A 15347-nucleotide genomic window follows, 5' to 3' on the forward strand; every position below is an offset into this window, starting at 1 on the left:
TCATGTTCGCATTTTGCATAGCTGAAAGTCATAAGTACTAGCGTGAAAAAGCTAGGCTTTGGGGTAACAGTTTCTTAAAACGATTGGAGTTATCCACACAGCGAGCTAGAGGGTGTAAATCATTCCACAGCTTAGCACATTGGAAGGAAGCGCCATGACGGGCAAAGGCAGTTCTCAGCATGGGCAACTTAAGAGTGCGTGATACAAGGCTGCGCGTTGCAAGACCATTATTTAAACGCTCAAACATTTGACTTAATGTGACACTACAGCGGCCTTCCAAACAGCGTCACGTCAGACACAGTAATTTCTTGCAATACATGGATGCCAAACGATCTAGACCAAGTCTCACAAATAAAGGGCTTGATGGGCTACAAAAACCAGTATCGTACACTGAACGCAAAGCTCGCTTTAGCATTCGTTCAAGCCTACCTAACTGGGTTAAGGAAAGGCCAGCAGAAAAACAATTTGATGCATATAGAAAATCTGGCAACACTAGGCACTTTACAAAGGTTTCTCGGCAAGTCAGCGGAATATTGTGTCGATTTCGGAACAGAATACCAAATTTACTGGCAAGTTTGGTGACCATAGAATCAACTTGAGTCCTCCAAGAAAGATCCTGGTCCAAATGTATTCCAAGGTACTTTGCACATGTCTCTTGCTTGAGCTGCACTCCATGACAGTAGACTGCAAATTAGTGGTCAGTAATATGTGGCGTAGACAGGAAGAGCACTTGTGTCTTCCGGGCATTTAGAATAGACCAATCCCGAAAAGATTGTCTGGGTTCGTGAAAGGGGGCACGCGTGCAAGCCAGCACGTGTGAAGTGCATCGTTTTGTATTCAGTTTGTGTGTGTCAGCTCATGGCGGAGGAGAGAGAGACTTTTGCTCGCCGAGCTGAAGCTAAAGGATTTGATGGAGTCCTGCCAGCAGCTAGTCAAAGGACCTTCGGTACCTTAGGCAGACCCTGACGGAGTTTGGAGGCCAGATAGCTCTCGGTGAGGAGAGAAACATTCGCGTGGCGATCGACTCTCCGTAAAAAATGCAAGCTACATAGCGCCGACATACTGCAACAGCTACGATTTCAGCTAACTTCTCGATCTGATGCTTCACAAAGTTCAACTATTTACAAGTCCTGACTGTTGTAGTCTGAAGCTGGAGTCTCATCGCCCACCTACAGGTAGCTTTTGGAGCTGATGGATTTCCCGACTTGGACTCCTTCCGCAAACTCTCGCAACATTACTACAGTGTATGCTGTGTTTCCGCACGCTCGTGTCGACATGTCACATACTGTACATGTACCGGGTCGCGGAGGAGCTTGACGACCTCCGCTGCCTCCAGGTTTCCGAAATACTGCCGTCGTCTTCGTTGATGTCGCTGGTGACATTCTCCCCTTGCAGGACGTGCACATAGTTGTCGTCCCGGGGGTAAAGACTATGTTGTCTTTCGAAATATTTCTTCATCACGCTCGCGCGAATGATGTTTCTCATCATGAACTCGTTCCGACGGTGTGACACGGCGATGGTCTTTGGCGGGGCACTGGCTTGGCGAAAACGATATCTTCTTGTGCAATATAACATTGATCGGCTGCAGATGAGTACAGTCACTTCGTGGTTGGTCCTATAGGAGGGCAGCTGCCAGGAAAGAGGCAGGACTCATCGAAGACGAAGCGCTCGCAACAAACAATAGCACTCGAAATATCTCGTAAGATTTAGGGCCTATCGCTTTGAGCCACAGCGCTCACAGCCTTGCCTACTTCATCAAAGTGAGCTCTACATGTTCGTTGACCTCTTCACACTACACAGAAGAGCGAAACAAGGATTATGTCTTAGCATTTCAACTCCAACAGCAGACCATTACCAGTGCGAGAGAGAAAACTACAAAGGGCTTCGCTTTCTGTCGCATCGTCTCTCTTGCATGCAACTAACGAGAAAATCGTGTACTTACCCTCGCATTCACACGCGAACTATCAAACACGTCTTGTGCCGCATGCTGATCAGGTACAAAGTGTAGTGCCATGTATGTGTTGTACAGTGTACTCTCAGTTGACATGCCCCCTTTCGAACCCAGACAATCTTTTCGGGATTGGTCTATTAAATTGCGGTTTGACAGCCAGGTACTAATGGCTGAGACAGCTGCAGACAGGGAGTTAGCGCATTCTTCTGCGTACCGCAAACATGCAATAGAATATCGTCAGCAAATTGAATAACCTTGTAGGACGCATCACGCAGCTTCATAAGTAAAAAATTGATTGTGAGCAACACTGGCTCACACTCAAATAACTGCTTTTCACCAGAAAAATACTATATTTCAACGTTTCGGTCATGAAATAACCATGAAATAACCATCATCATTCCTGATGATGGTTATTTCATGACCGAAACGTTGAAATTATAGTATTTTTCTGGTGAAAAGCAGTTATTTGAGTGTGAGCCAGTGTTGCTCACAACCAATTTTTTAAATTGAATAACTTTCACACAAAACTCGGAGGCAATGGACTGGATCGAACGAACATAGAGTACAAAAAGCAGCGGACCAAGAACAGAGACCTGGGGAACGCCACACATGCAGGGGAAAGGAGGGCTATAGTTCTCAGCAATGTGCACTATTTGGCGACGATTGGACAAATAGTCGGCAAACAAACTAATGCTGAACCAGATATGCCAAGCTCAAACAAATCATTAATGAGCACTTGGTGCCTGACCTTGTCAAATACTTTGGACATATCCACGAGCACAGCACCAGACTGGCAGTATAGGAGTTACTTTTACTTGGATGGAGACCCAAGGATTATTTATAGAAAAGAAAAAGACCGAGGAACTACAAGTTGCGCTATTGTCCACTAACACTACGAGTTACTAAAGAATCAGCTCCTGCGATAACATTGCCCGACACTGACCGACGGTACTGATATTCTTCAATGCTATCGCATGAGCTGATTGTCAAGTATCCGGTGGTGTTAGTGGACATTATACTATAGCGATATTTTTCCAGATCGTGTTCCTTGGCAAGTTAGTTGCAAGGTGCAGCCTCACTGCCTGCCCTTGCACCATGTGACTATGTCCAGCATCGACTGGTATTATGTGACTTAGACACTGAAGAATGATCTATTCGTCTCGACTAGACTGAGCAGCTTTCTGTGAAAGCTTACGAGCTTTCTGTGAAAGCTTACGAGTTACAAGTACGTGTACACAAGCCATGGTACAATGACTTCTACTCAACTCACTCACCAGCTCACCCGGTTTCAATTTCAGTGTTGTGTGTATGTTCACATGACGTGAGCCAGTCAAGTGTCAGTCAGTCGGCAGGATCGAGGAAGCGCCAAGTCCAACAACAACATTCAACAAGTGGTTTGGGGCAGCCACTTTCTTTGAGCCGACTCACCCGAAAATAACGAAGAAAATTGTTTGAGTTGAAGTTTGGTCGGAATTTGCTTGGGTGTGTAATCCGGGTGTCCAGGCATGTTATCTGTAGTGCTGTTGACGTGTAGTACATGTAAAAACAATGAGGAGAGAGGGGATCGGAGAGAGTGTAAGGACTGTTGTTAAGAGGGTTATGCACCAACCACCATCGTCCCAAATCTCATTATGTCCCTCACCTCCGTGCGGTGAACCTATGACATGCTCATCGGCATACATCTCACAACAGTACTCCTCTGACTTCATAAACTGGTACTGACACATGTGCTGTTGTGCCAGGCAGCATCTGCCTGAGCTTGGCTGGCAGACAGGAGGACAGCATCAGAAACGGTTTTCGAGGAAAAGAAGCACACACGATGAGAAGATGTAGCAGATCTCAGGCTGCGTTAACTTCGAGGCGAAACGGAATCAAAACGCGCTGCCCTCGAACCATTTTCAAACCATTGACACATTGTACACATAATTATAGGAAAGCACACCTCCACACACCCAGTCAGTGAGTGGTCACCTATAACGCCATTGTTTGAGGAGATATGTACAGGTGCAAACCTCTGCCAGCATCTACTCATCTAGTGCCTAGGCCTAGGATGGAGAACACGAGACTGCTCAGTGGTGCAACCGCACGCATCAGACCTCGTAGTCTTAGCTACATTGTGATCAGCTGACGTGAGGAAATAGTCAGCACGATGGGCACGATGTCCTGTATCCACCGACCGTCCGGCGAACCTATGAGACATGCTCATCGGCATACATTGTACATCTCACAACAGCGCTCCGCATTCGTCAAGCACCCTGAGTGAATAAAGAGGGTTGTCGAAATAGTACTGTATAATAGGGAATTAGAGGCCACTTGCCTCGTACTGGTCTTTTCTCTCCGAAACTCCACACGTGCAAGCCAGATATGAAAGAAAGAAAAAATCATCAGTCACACCACCGGGACTCGAATCAGGGACCTTGCTATTCGCGAGCAATGCTCTAACCAACTGAGCTACAGTACAGTATGACTCTTATCCACAGTGATGGCAAATCTATCCTTCTTCGATCAATCAATATCTGGCTTGCATCATACTGAGTCAACTATTTACTTCAACAAAATTAAACTGGAAACGGATGAATGCAGCGATCATAGCACCTGACTGTACATTGTGGCAAATTGACATAATACGAGAAGACTTGTCATGCTTATAAACTACGGCCGAGAACCACGTAGTGGAAAGCTACATATTATATATTATAATAACAAAATGGGCAACCTTTTTCACATCATTGCACAGACTATTTTCAAAAAGGGTTTGAACGTTCAGGGAAAAGACATTACTTGCATGACACATTGGCAGGACGAACAAGGCAGACTGGAACATTTCAACATTCTGCAGCCTTTGCGGGTGACCAACCAGCCGAACAGCTGCAAGTCCCGACTCAACACTGGCCGTCCGAACGCTCTCATCCCTCGCTCCATTCCCTCATTCCGTCCATTTGATAATAAACTGTTGACTCTCCCGAAGGACAGGGCGGAGAAGCGTTACTTCTCCAAACAACCAGACAGCAGTGTATGGAGAGAAAGATTATTAATTGTCATTTCTAAAACTTTGAGTCGTGTTGACTGTTGCTCCTATGCCCATCCCCCCGCCCTACTCTGGATGGGCAACCCACTGATGGTATGGCTGGTCCCTGCCTGTGTGTTTCAAAGCGCTTGCTGTGACAATGTGAGATCCCTGCTGGAATTTTCATTATTTTTATAGGCTTAGAGTCTATTCTAGTCACCGGTGCAAGCGTCAAGCTCCTTCTAACATCTGTAGATTTACTACTAGTAAGGGAGTTGAATACAAAGATGATAATTATTATTGTCGATGCATGTGGAACTTTCAAAAATAAATTTATCATTGCCAATCCAGGAAGGGCAGCAAAGGTCCGGAGTACTCCTTGCAAGGACCGTCGGATCTCCCGGAAATCATTCTAGAATACCATGATAAGCATCATTCGGTATTGTCGGCGACATGGACGATGAAGTATTTGTATCATGGTTCATTAATATCCGGTTCCTAGGTTTCGCCTCCCATGAGGTTGAACTCCAGGTAGAGTGGCAGTAGAATGTGGAATAATTGGAGCGGGTCTGCTCTAAGCTACTTCCTATGAACGAAAACAAATAAAACAGAACACTCTGATACAGAATGAAACCAATGTAAAAATTAATGACAAGTCCATTGATGCTCGTCAACGCGACATATGAGGCAACGTACAGCACTAAAAAGAAGCGATGTCAGCCAACGCCGGATCCACTGCCCAGGTACGATACACGTGCCTCCCAGGAGGAAGAAATCTTCCACCACTCGCGTCAGAGATGGACTGATTCTCGAGCGCAAGTGGCTGATGATGAAGCGATACGGTATTGTCCGAGTTCTAAGTTGTGGTGTACTTCTTAGTTGCGTTGGAAGGGACTTCAAATAGATGTCATATTCACCTGGAGCGCAATGTCAACCGGTGTTGAGAACAAGCTGAGTGAACGAACCCGGCTGGTGGTCCGAGGAGTGCCCTGCGCCTGACCAGCACACCACAGCTCTGGCAGCACCTATTACTCCTTTGTTGTCTTCGTATTTTGTTCTTGTCTCTTTTATTGCCCCTTTTAGCGTTCTTGGCATCGAGAAACAGGTATTATGGAGTACAAGTGAAGGGGCAACAATAACAATTAAATTTGAAGTAACTTGATTAGACTGTGAAGGGTGCGAAATGGTCATAGCAATTGCTTCCTTGCTCTTATTGCGTCAACATGCTGACCATGGAGGAAAGTTAGACAAAGAGGAGTGTCTTTTTCAGTTACAAGTACATCACTGGCCTACTCCTTTGCCCACTGGCAAACAATCGCAAACGTAATCAGGGCAATTTGGCCGAACTTGCTGCATGGGTAGATTCCGCACACCAATGAAACCCCCTGACTAGCCAAAACGGCACCATTCGTCGAGCCACAGGCCACGAGTGCGTTTCAAAACGGCTCATCTCCTATTCTTCTTTACGTTGCAAGAGACCAGCAGTCACTCTCCTGTAATAGTGTGGACCAGGACTAGTTTGTCGTTGCGTTGACTCTATCCGCATTCCCCGGACCGGAACTTGCTGCTGTTCTCTTGACAAGCCAGTCAACCCATTTGTTTTGGCTACCATTGTGGACGAAAAAGTACAGCCAAGTTCCCGAGACACGGTCGGCTGTTTGTCAAACTGCCCTAATTGTCACCAACTCCCTGTTCGGAATGTCTTCCTGAAGGAACACGTCAGAAGCAGAAGGCCACCAGCGGATGACGGGAGCTCAACTACCCAGCTACACGATGCAGCATTTTCCGCCGTTGCGCTCACAACGTCCAAAGATGCCTACTGTACAGGGTAAGTGACGAAAGTCGAACGTTTTGCACCTGTATGCTCGGTACATAATGTCTTGGAATTTTGCACCTGTATGCTCTGTACATGTCTTGGAATTTTGCACCTGTATGCACTGTACATAATGTCTTGGGATTTTGAGTGTTTCCAGTATCGGATAAAAACTTGAGAATATTATCCTGCTAGACATGGTTTCTGCCCCGATATATTTGCTTTGTAAATTGTCTAGGTCTGGTAGTCTAGACGGTATGGGACTCCATGTGTGTGTGTGTGTGTGTGTGTATGTGTGTGTGTGTGTGTTGTGTGTGTGTGTGTGTGTGTGTGTGTTGTGTGTCACAGTGTGTGTGTGTGTGTTTGTGTGTGTGTGTGTGTGTGTGTGTGTGTGCCCAGGAACCATTTCATAAATCTGTGCTGAGGGACAATTCACTATTGTAAAACTAAGCACACATCTATGGGACGGGACCACTTCAGTCAGTGTTTTCAAGTATCTAACAATTGGTATTTTTAATATCTTATTTGCACATTGTCAATTTCTGCCTTGCTATGTAATACAGCATTCGATGGGACACATCAACAGGTACCGACAGGGCTGCAAGCTGCAGGGACAAATGTCGGTCCAGTACAGCACTTTATTATAACTCAGCCTATTGCAAACCAACCCCAGCCTGTTGGTCAGCAGCACAGCCATATGAGACAACCTGTCAACACTGATTTGTGCAGTAGTGGTTTTGTGTTTTCATCCGCCTCAACTTCAAGTGCGTTTCAACCATCAAATCCACAACCAACCATTGGTGTCCTGACATCACCCGCACAACTTGTATCATGTCCATACGTTCAGCAACCCAATCACCACTTCCACGCCACTGCTACCAGTGGTAATCAGACACTACCACCTTTGCTGCAGAGTAGTGCCCCAGCAATGCATGGCAGTATGGCTAGCGGCTCTAACCATCCTGCGGGAATGCAAGCCTGTGGCTTTCAACTGACCGCCGCACTGAACCATCTAGTACAAGGAACGGTGCACCATCAAGGGAGCAACCCCTCTGCCCCTCCATTGGCATTGAACGGCGGACATCAAGGACATCAGTGCAATTGGCGTGTGGATGACAGTCCACACGTATGTGGGTTGACTTTCTTTGATGTCACCGAACTAGCTGAGCACATAAGCAACGCTCATCTCCTACTGAGCACTCATGAACTTCCTAAACAGGAAGGCGGCAACGTCCACATCTGCCACTGGGACCAGTGTAGTCGCGCCAAAGGATTCAAAGCCAAATACAAGCTTGTCAACCATATACGAGTTCATACAGGTGAAAAACCCTTTGTCTGCGATTTTCCAGCCTGTGCAACCAAATGTTCACGTCCCGAAAACCTGAAGATACATAAACGGGTCCACACAGGGGAAAAACCGTTCCTCTGCACCTTCCCGGGATGTCAGAGCAAATTTTCAAACTCCTCGGATCGGAAGAAGCACATGAATGTGCACACGAAGGACAAACCGTGCAAATGCAAGGTACAAGGATGTACGAAGCGGTATACGCATCCGAGCTCGCTTAGAAAGCACTCCAAGAGTCATAACAAAATTTTAAAAGCAAGAACACGGAATGAAGGTGCATAGAAACCACTGGCAGCATCAGCAACAGCAAAACTCTCTCTCTCTCTCATCCCCACTTAACAGCACTCTCCCTCATCCCCGCAGAACTCTCTCCCAGCCCCGCAGCACTGTGACTCTCTCTCATCCCCGCAGAACTCTCTCCCATTCCCGCAGCACTCTCTCCCATCCCCGCAGAACTCTCTCCCATCCCCGCAGCACTGTGGCACTCTCTCCCATCCCCGCAGAACTCTCTCCCATCCCCGCAGCACTGTGGGACTCTCTCCCATCCCCGGAGAAATCTCCCAGCCCCGCAGCACTGTGGCACTCTCTCATCCCCGCAGAACTCTCTCTCAACCCCACAGCATTCTCTCTCATCCCCGCAGCACTCTCTTCCATCCCCGCAGCCGCTGCATCACCAGCAAGAGCTGCAACAGCATTTGCCACAGCAGCGGACAACTACTCAGCCACTTTAACACTATTACCGTACTGGCAATATATGTTGCCGCAGTGAGGCCATGAAGCGTTACATTGGCACATGTTTGCCGCACGCAGGGTTACATGCAAAGTCGCACTGGAGCCGTTACACAGGTTTCTATATTGCCGCAGTCCTTTTTTTGCTATTGCCGCATCACTTTTTTTGCTTTTGCCGCATCATTTTTTTGCTTTTGCCTCATCATTTTTTCTTTTCATCCACATTGAAGGCACAGAAATTCAGTTGCTATCCAACTGTTACAAACCCGACGGCAAAGGGCGACAACGATATCAATAGAAGACTGTATATTTTAACTATCAGAGTGATCTGTTCACAAAAAGATCATCAAAAGGAAAGTGACATAGGGGAAGAGCGCTTCCTCCAAAAACTACTGTCACTCACACAGTTAATGAGTGTACAACATAATTACAAAGTGCAAACCGCAATGAAAAGATTGCCGCACCCCGCCGCGCCGGACGCGCGTTACGAACTCAACGAAAATTTGTCGCACTAGCCTGGTCGCGCGTTACGCCGCACCCCCCTGCGTTACGCGTTACGCGGCAACATATATTGCCAGTACGGTAATTCAAGCAGGACAATTGCTGCACCCCATATGGCCCTTCCATGCTGCTCAGGCGCTCACTTTCTGTCAGCACTGAGAGACCTACCCAAATAGCCATGTATGTATGTATGTATGTATGTATGTATGTATGTATGTAGTTCTGTCCGCAGATTGAGTATGTATGTATGTATGTATGTATGTATGTATAACTCATAATCACAAGGTGATCGTAGAGGCATTAATCAGCGAGAGAATTGTGAATGATGTCTCTGAATCCAACTCTATCGTGTGCTGCATGAGAGAGAGCATGCAAGGGAAGACCCGTCCAACTTTTAATGTTAGAAATCCATGATGTCGCGGGCCTTCCTCTCGGTCGAGATCCAGGAGTTGATCCTTGCAGAAAGGGCTTGGAGAAAACATCATGTCTCGCAACATGGCCAAACCCGTGGCACATCAACTGAAATTTCTTGACTTCGTTCGCTAGCCGCATCCTTGCTCCGATGATGTCATTGATTTCTTCCAGGATAGATTGGTTGGTACGCCGGTCGTGGTACATGTATGTTACTCCTTAGAGTCGGCGGAAGCATTTCATCTCGAAGGATGAAATTCTTCTCATTGATGAGGCAGATAATGTCCAAGATTGGCATCCGTATAAAACAGTCGCTAGCACAATAGACCTAACAAAACGAAATTTCGTAGGCAAAGAAAGTGATGGCGATTTCCAAATGAATTGAAGCTCAATGATCTTTTGAGAGAGAGAGTGAGAGAGAGAGAGAGAGAGAGAGAGAGAGAGAGAGAGAGAGAGAGAGAGAGAGAGAGAGAGAGAGAGAGAGAGAGAGAGAGAGAGAGAGAGAGAGAGAGAGAGAGAGAGAGAGAGAGAGAGAGAGAGAGAGAGAGAGAGAGAGAGAGAGAGAGAGAGAGAGAGAGAGAGAGAGAGAGAGAGAGAGAGAGAGAGAGAGAGAGAGAGAGAGAGAGAGAGAGAGAGAGAGAGAGAGAGAGAGAGACTTTACTGGGCAAACAAAGAGCGGAGAGGGAGAGTGAGAGTGAGTGAATTAGTGAGTTTGTGTGTGTGTGTGTATGTGTGTGTACGTGTGTGTGTGTGTGTGTGTGTGTGTGTGTGTGTGTGTGTGTGTGTGTGTGTGTGTGTGTGTGTGTGTGTGTGTGTGAGAGAGAGAGACAGAGAGACAGAGAGACAGAGAGAGAGAGAGAGCGAGAGAGAGAGAGAGAGAGAGAGAGAGAGAGAGAGAGAGAGAGAGAGAGAGAGAGAGAGAGAGAGAGAGAGAGAGAGAGAGAGAGAGAGAGAGAGAGAGAGAAAGGGGAGAGATATAGCGAGACACAGAGAGGGAAGCAGTGAGGTTAGGGGCATTGGAGGGTTGTGAGCGCATCAACGTGTGGTTGGGGGTACCAGCGAAGAACAAATTGCTATGTAATTTAGTCTGATAAGCGATTTTGCAGCGTCAACAGAGCGATTTTGCAGTGTCAACAGAGCGATTTTGAAGCGTCATTCGTTAGTGCAAACGAACCTGCCGCGCAAACGAGCCGAATTTTTGCTAATCGAGTACCCAGTGAGATCCTTTCAACACCAATTTGTAGTATTAATTACAAGATGAACTTAGAAGGTACAACGTGCTCCTTGTGTGCTCCGGATGGCAGTCGTTAGTCAGTCAAGTGTCAAGTTCGGCAAGAAGCATGTGTTCCTAGTTGGAACAATCAACTTCATGACTATTACCGCCGAAGTCGCAACTTCTAAGTTCGTATCGTTGTCCCTCACGCGGACGTGCGACTAGTTGTTGGAGGTGATAGCGTTGTGAATAGCTATACTGGCTCTCAACGTCTGTTTAGCACAACTCCATGAGCGACTCTGACTCACGCTGCTACCTGGGGCTTCACGAGAGGTGTTTGTCGCGCTGGAAACAAAGCGTCTCTGTAAGTTTGTATCCCTGGTGATGATTGGGCCTGGAGAGCAGTTTATACGTGGTGCTTTTCAAGCACAATCATCCTCATCCTAATCAAGCTCAACTGATGGGGGGAGAATTTCTCGAAACACTGTGAGGAAGGTGCGACGTGCTCCTCGTGTGCTCCAGATGGCAGTCGTGATTCAGTCAAGTGACAAGTTCGGCAAGAAGCGTGTGTTCCTAGTTGGAACAATCAAATTCATTAATTACAAGATTTGGAAATACTTCGAAGTAGCTAGGTGTCTGGAGAGTGAGTATTTTAGAACTGTATTCAGATAACTCAGTTGAGCATGGAATAAACCTGTCAGTGTACAATAATGCAGTTATCCAGTCACAGCTAGCTACACGTACAAGTGGACTGTGTGCCCCGCCACTCGATTCAGGTGTTGCCCTCATGTTGCCTCCCTGGATGCTACGAATCCCCAATGTACAGGGCGCAAATGTGCATAACAATAGCCATAGCAGTTTACAGTCCATTCATTGGAAACTGGCACCCTAACAATTTGGAGTCTCTCTTACATAGTTGTAGATATCGTGAAAACAATAGTATCTCCTGCATTATGTGACCCGTGCAATTACTCCTTGCCACATTTGAGGCCAGAAAAGTCCAAGAACAGGGAAATAGAAAGTTAGCCAGGTTTTAAAAAATTAGGACAGGTATGCCATGGCAAAATGTATGGAGAAGCAGATCCAAAACCCAGATTTTTGAGATTTAAAGTGGGTTTTTGATCCTCAATTTGGCCCGAATCCGACTTTCAAAAGCCAGCGGGCCAGTTTCCGATGAATGGACTGTAGGCTGATCCAGTGCAGTGCCAAGGAATGGATTCTTTTGTGAAAACCCCTGGACAAGCACAACCGGTTAACCACAATACTGGGGCACACACCACACACACAGACACAGACAATTCAGGGAAAGCTTGATATCCCGGTCAACCGATTATGTACCAGCACAGGCCCAGCCAAGGCCATTTATATCTAATGAAACCGTACAAACAATATGAGGACGGAAATGTGTTTTAACTCTGAGTTTCACGTACTAAGCGATCATCATAAAACAATAATGAGTATATCTGGATCTGTACCGGTTTATTATACCCTCAAAGTAAAGTGTAAATGACTGCATCATGGCGCAAACCTAAAAGGTGCAAATGACAGCAGTGCAATGACATTCAAACAACGCTACCACTATGACTGCATCATGGCGCAAACCTAGAAGGTGCGAATGACAGCAGTAAGTCAAACAACACTACTGTCGATCATCATTCCGCCACAGACAACACGAGAAGGACACCCGTCTATCGCAGTACGTCTGCGCCAGGAAGGAAGAAGGGAAGGCATGCAGCATTAAAATGTACGGTACACCGCAGAGCAGCGGCCAACAGCAACAAACAGATAGGCGAGATAAGCCTCTCAAAACCGCCTACAAGGTTGCTGCAGTTGATTACGGCTTCAAGTTATGTTGATCATCTGGCATGGTGGAAAGATCAAGATAACCTCGTCAGAAGGCTGTGAAGATTGTGCCCGCCATCCCACACTAATCTGCAGCTCCTGAATGAGCATCCTTCTCCTCGAGTCGGAAATGGCATACCGCCAGCAGTGAACATTGGAAGGTTGCATCGTAGTTAAGGTGAACATTGGAAGGTTGCATCGTAGTTAAGTTAATGCTACAGTACAGGAGAACTGAGTAGGGAGATGTGAGCTTACAACTGAGGTCCATACTGCACAGCGAGAGGCAGAACACAATATGGAGGATTAGCAAGACGAAATTCGAGTTCGTGCTCGCGAGCATTTTTCGGTTCGGATTGCGAACTTTCGCATTTTTCGTTCGGAAAATTAGTCGAAACACGAATCGCGGATTCGTGTCAGGAGAGTCATAAATTTACTACGCTTTACTGTCTGTACACAATGTACGTCGTGTCAACGTCATGCATGCGCGAATTCTGTTTGCTAATCCTTCTCATAACGCGAATTCCGATACTGAGTTCGACTTTCCTTGGAGTGCGAACACGAACGAGAAATTTATCTTGCCAATCCTCCGTATTGTCAATAGTCTTTATCTTGATTATCCCACCACACGTGCATTCACGGTCAATCAAGAGATATCGAAACCCAAAAGGAATGAAGAAGGGCTGAGGCTTCCTGCAGCTTCATCTGTGAAAAGAATTCGGGTGGACACACCCATTCCCATAGCGCTGCATATCACATCTGAACCAGTTCCGTTATTTTACAACGTTTCGGCACTTGGCCATCGTCAGGTAATAACAATGAATGCCGTGGAAGCCACACAAGAGCAGTATATACGCAGAGTGTAGCGCCAAAAAAGATGCGAATTATGTCACCTAGTATGACAGGGAGAGAGAAAAGGCGCAACTAGCACATCACGGAGGAGAAGCAGCAGAAGGTAGCGCGCATTGTGCTCTGTGAATGGCGTTACGCAGCGTGTAGCGCCAAAAATAAAATGATGCGAGTTATGTCACCTCTATAAAGAGGGGGGGAGAGAAGGTGCAACTGTGCACATCACGGAGAAGAAGAGCGCGCCATTGTGCTCTACGAAGTGAGGGCACATGCCAAATAATTATGGTGTTAATTCTAGCACCGGATCTAGGAGGGGAGCACGGAGCCCCATGAGTCAATGCACTATGAGGTTAAAACTTCCATGCCAAAGTGTTACCACCAGGGACGCGACGAGGCATCAGGAATAGAATGGTTTTGAGTGACCCGCCTCATATTATAATTATTCAGTGATATTGAAGTAGCAGCAGGGGAAGCTGAGAAAATTCACAACAAATCCCATCCGGTGCGTATGTTCACATGGGGCTTGGCATCACGAATCTCAATCGCCTCGCGCAGTTTGCGACGGACTCGATCAGGCTCTCTTCCTATTACTTCAACTGCAGAGAATGCACTTTGCCCATAGTTAAGCTTACATCCAGGGTGAGTGGTGCGAAAATGTTGGCCCCATGGCTTGTCGAGTTCCTGGCGTCTTGCCTCACCATTATGTTCTTCCAGGCGAGTTTCCAGAAAGGGGCCAGTCTCACCAACATATTGTTCCGGACATTCTTTGCACTTCAGCTGATATACAACATTCTTCTGCATACATACATCCTGTCCCCCGGATATACACGAGATACACGGCCCCTTTGGGCGACCTCTCTTTTTCGGTTGTAGCGGATTTGCAGCCTTGACACATAGAGGAGGAACGAGGGCGGAGCGACACAATGTGCGCCTCAGGCTACCAGTGTGCTCATATACGACTCTAACCGGAATTTTATACTTTCTGATTGCTTTATTCACTGCTTGATGTACTTTATCTGACTTATATGGAAGCTTTAGAAATGCGCAGCATGGGTTGGCATGGCGACGACGCTTTGGCCTTATGGAGGCAGTGCGTGCCTCTTCAATGATTTTCTCTGGGTAATTGTTCAATTTTAATTGCTCATGAACCATCGCTTCACTTTCTGCACGCATTCTGGTATTCGATGAGAGCCTCTGAGCTCTTAGGAATTGTGACGAAGCAACTGCCAATTTGATATGGTGGGGAACTGCCGAAGTATAATCAATGAGTAGACCACTAGCACATGCCTTCTGGTACAGCTTGTATGCCAGCTTGCCTTCCTGGATCATAATTGTGATATCCATATAATTTATGGAGCCACTCACCTCGCTGAGCTCATATGTGAAGTTGATACTTGGGTGTGCAGAGTTGAAATGCTGCACAAACCGCATCAAGCTCTCTCTGCCGTGGGTCCATAGCAGCAGGATATCCTCCTAGATCCTGTGCTAGAATTAACACCATAATCATTTGGCATGTGCCCTCACTTCGTAGAGCACAACGGCGCGCTCTTCTTCTCCGTGATGTGCACAGTTGCACCTTCTCTCTCCCCCCCCCCCTCTTTATAGAGGTGACATAACTCGCATCATTTTATTTTTTGGCGCTACACGCTGCGTAACGCCATTCACAGAGCACAATGCGCGCTACCTTCT

General features: G+C 46.8%; 1 protein-coding gene across 1 annotated transcript; it reads left to right on the top strand.

Moving 5' to 3' along the window:
• The first annotated feature begins 6383 nt into the window (after positions 1-6383).
• On the top strand, positions 6384-9376 carry LOC135810705 (zinc finger protein ZIC 5-like). The gene is made up of 2 exons (XM_065324190.1): positions 6384-6786; positions 7335-9376. The coding sequence occupies exons 1-2, from the start codon at positions 6702-6704 to the stop codon at positions 8396-8398; spliced, it is 1149 nt and encodes a 382-aa protein (XP_065180262.1). The 5' UTR covers positions 6384-6701; the 3' UTR covers positions 8399-9376.
• Positions 9377-15347: the final 5971 nt, after the last annotated feature.

The sequence above is a fragment of the Sycon ciliatum genome, chromosome 2 (assembly GCF_964019385.1).
Source record: "Sycon ciliatum chromosome 2, ocSycCili1.1, whole genome shotgun sequence".
Classification (NCBI taxonomy): Eukaryota; Metazoa; Porifera; class Calcarea; order Leucosolenida; family Sycettidae; genus Sycon; species Sycon ciliatum.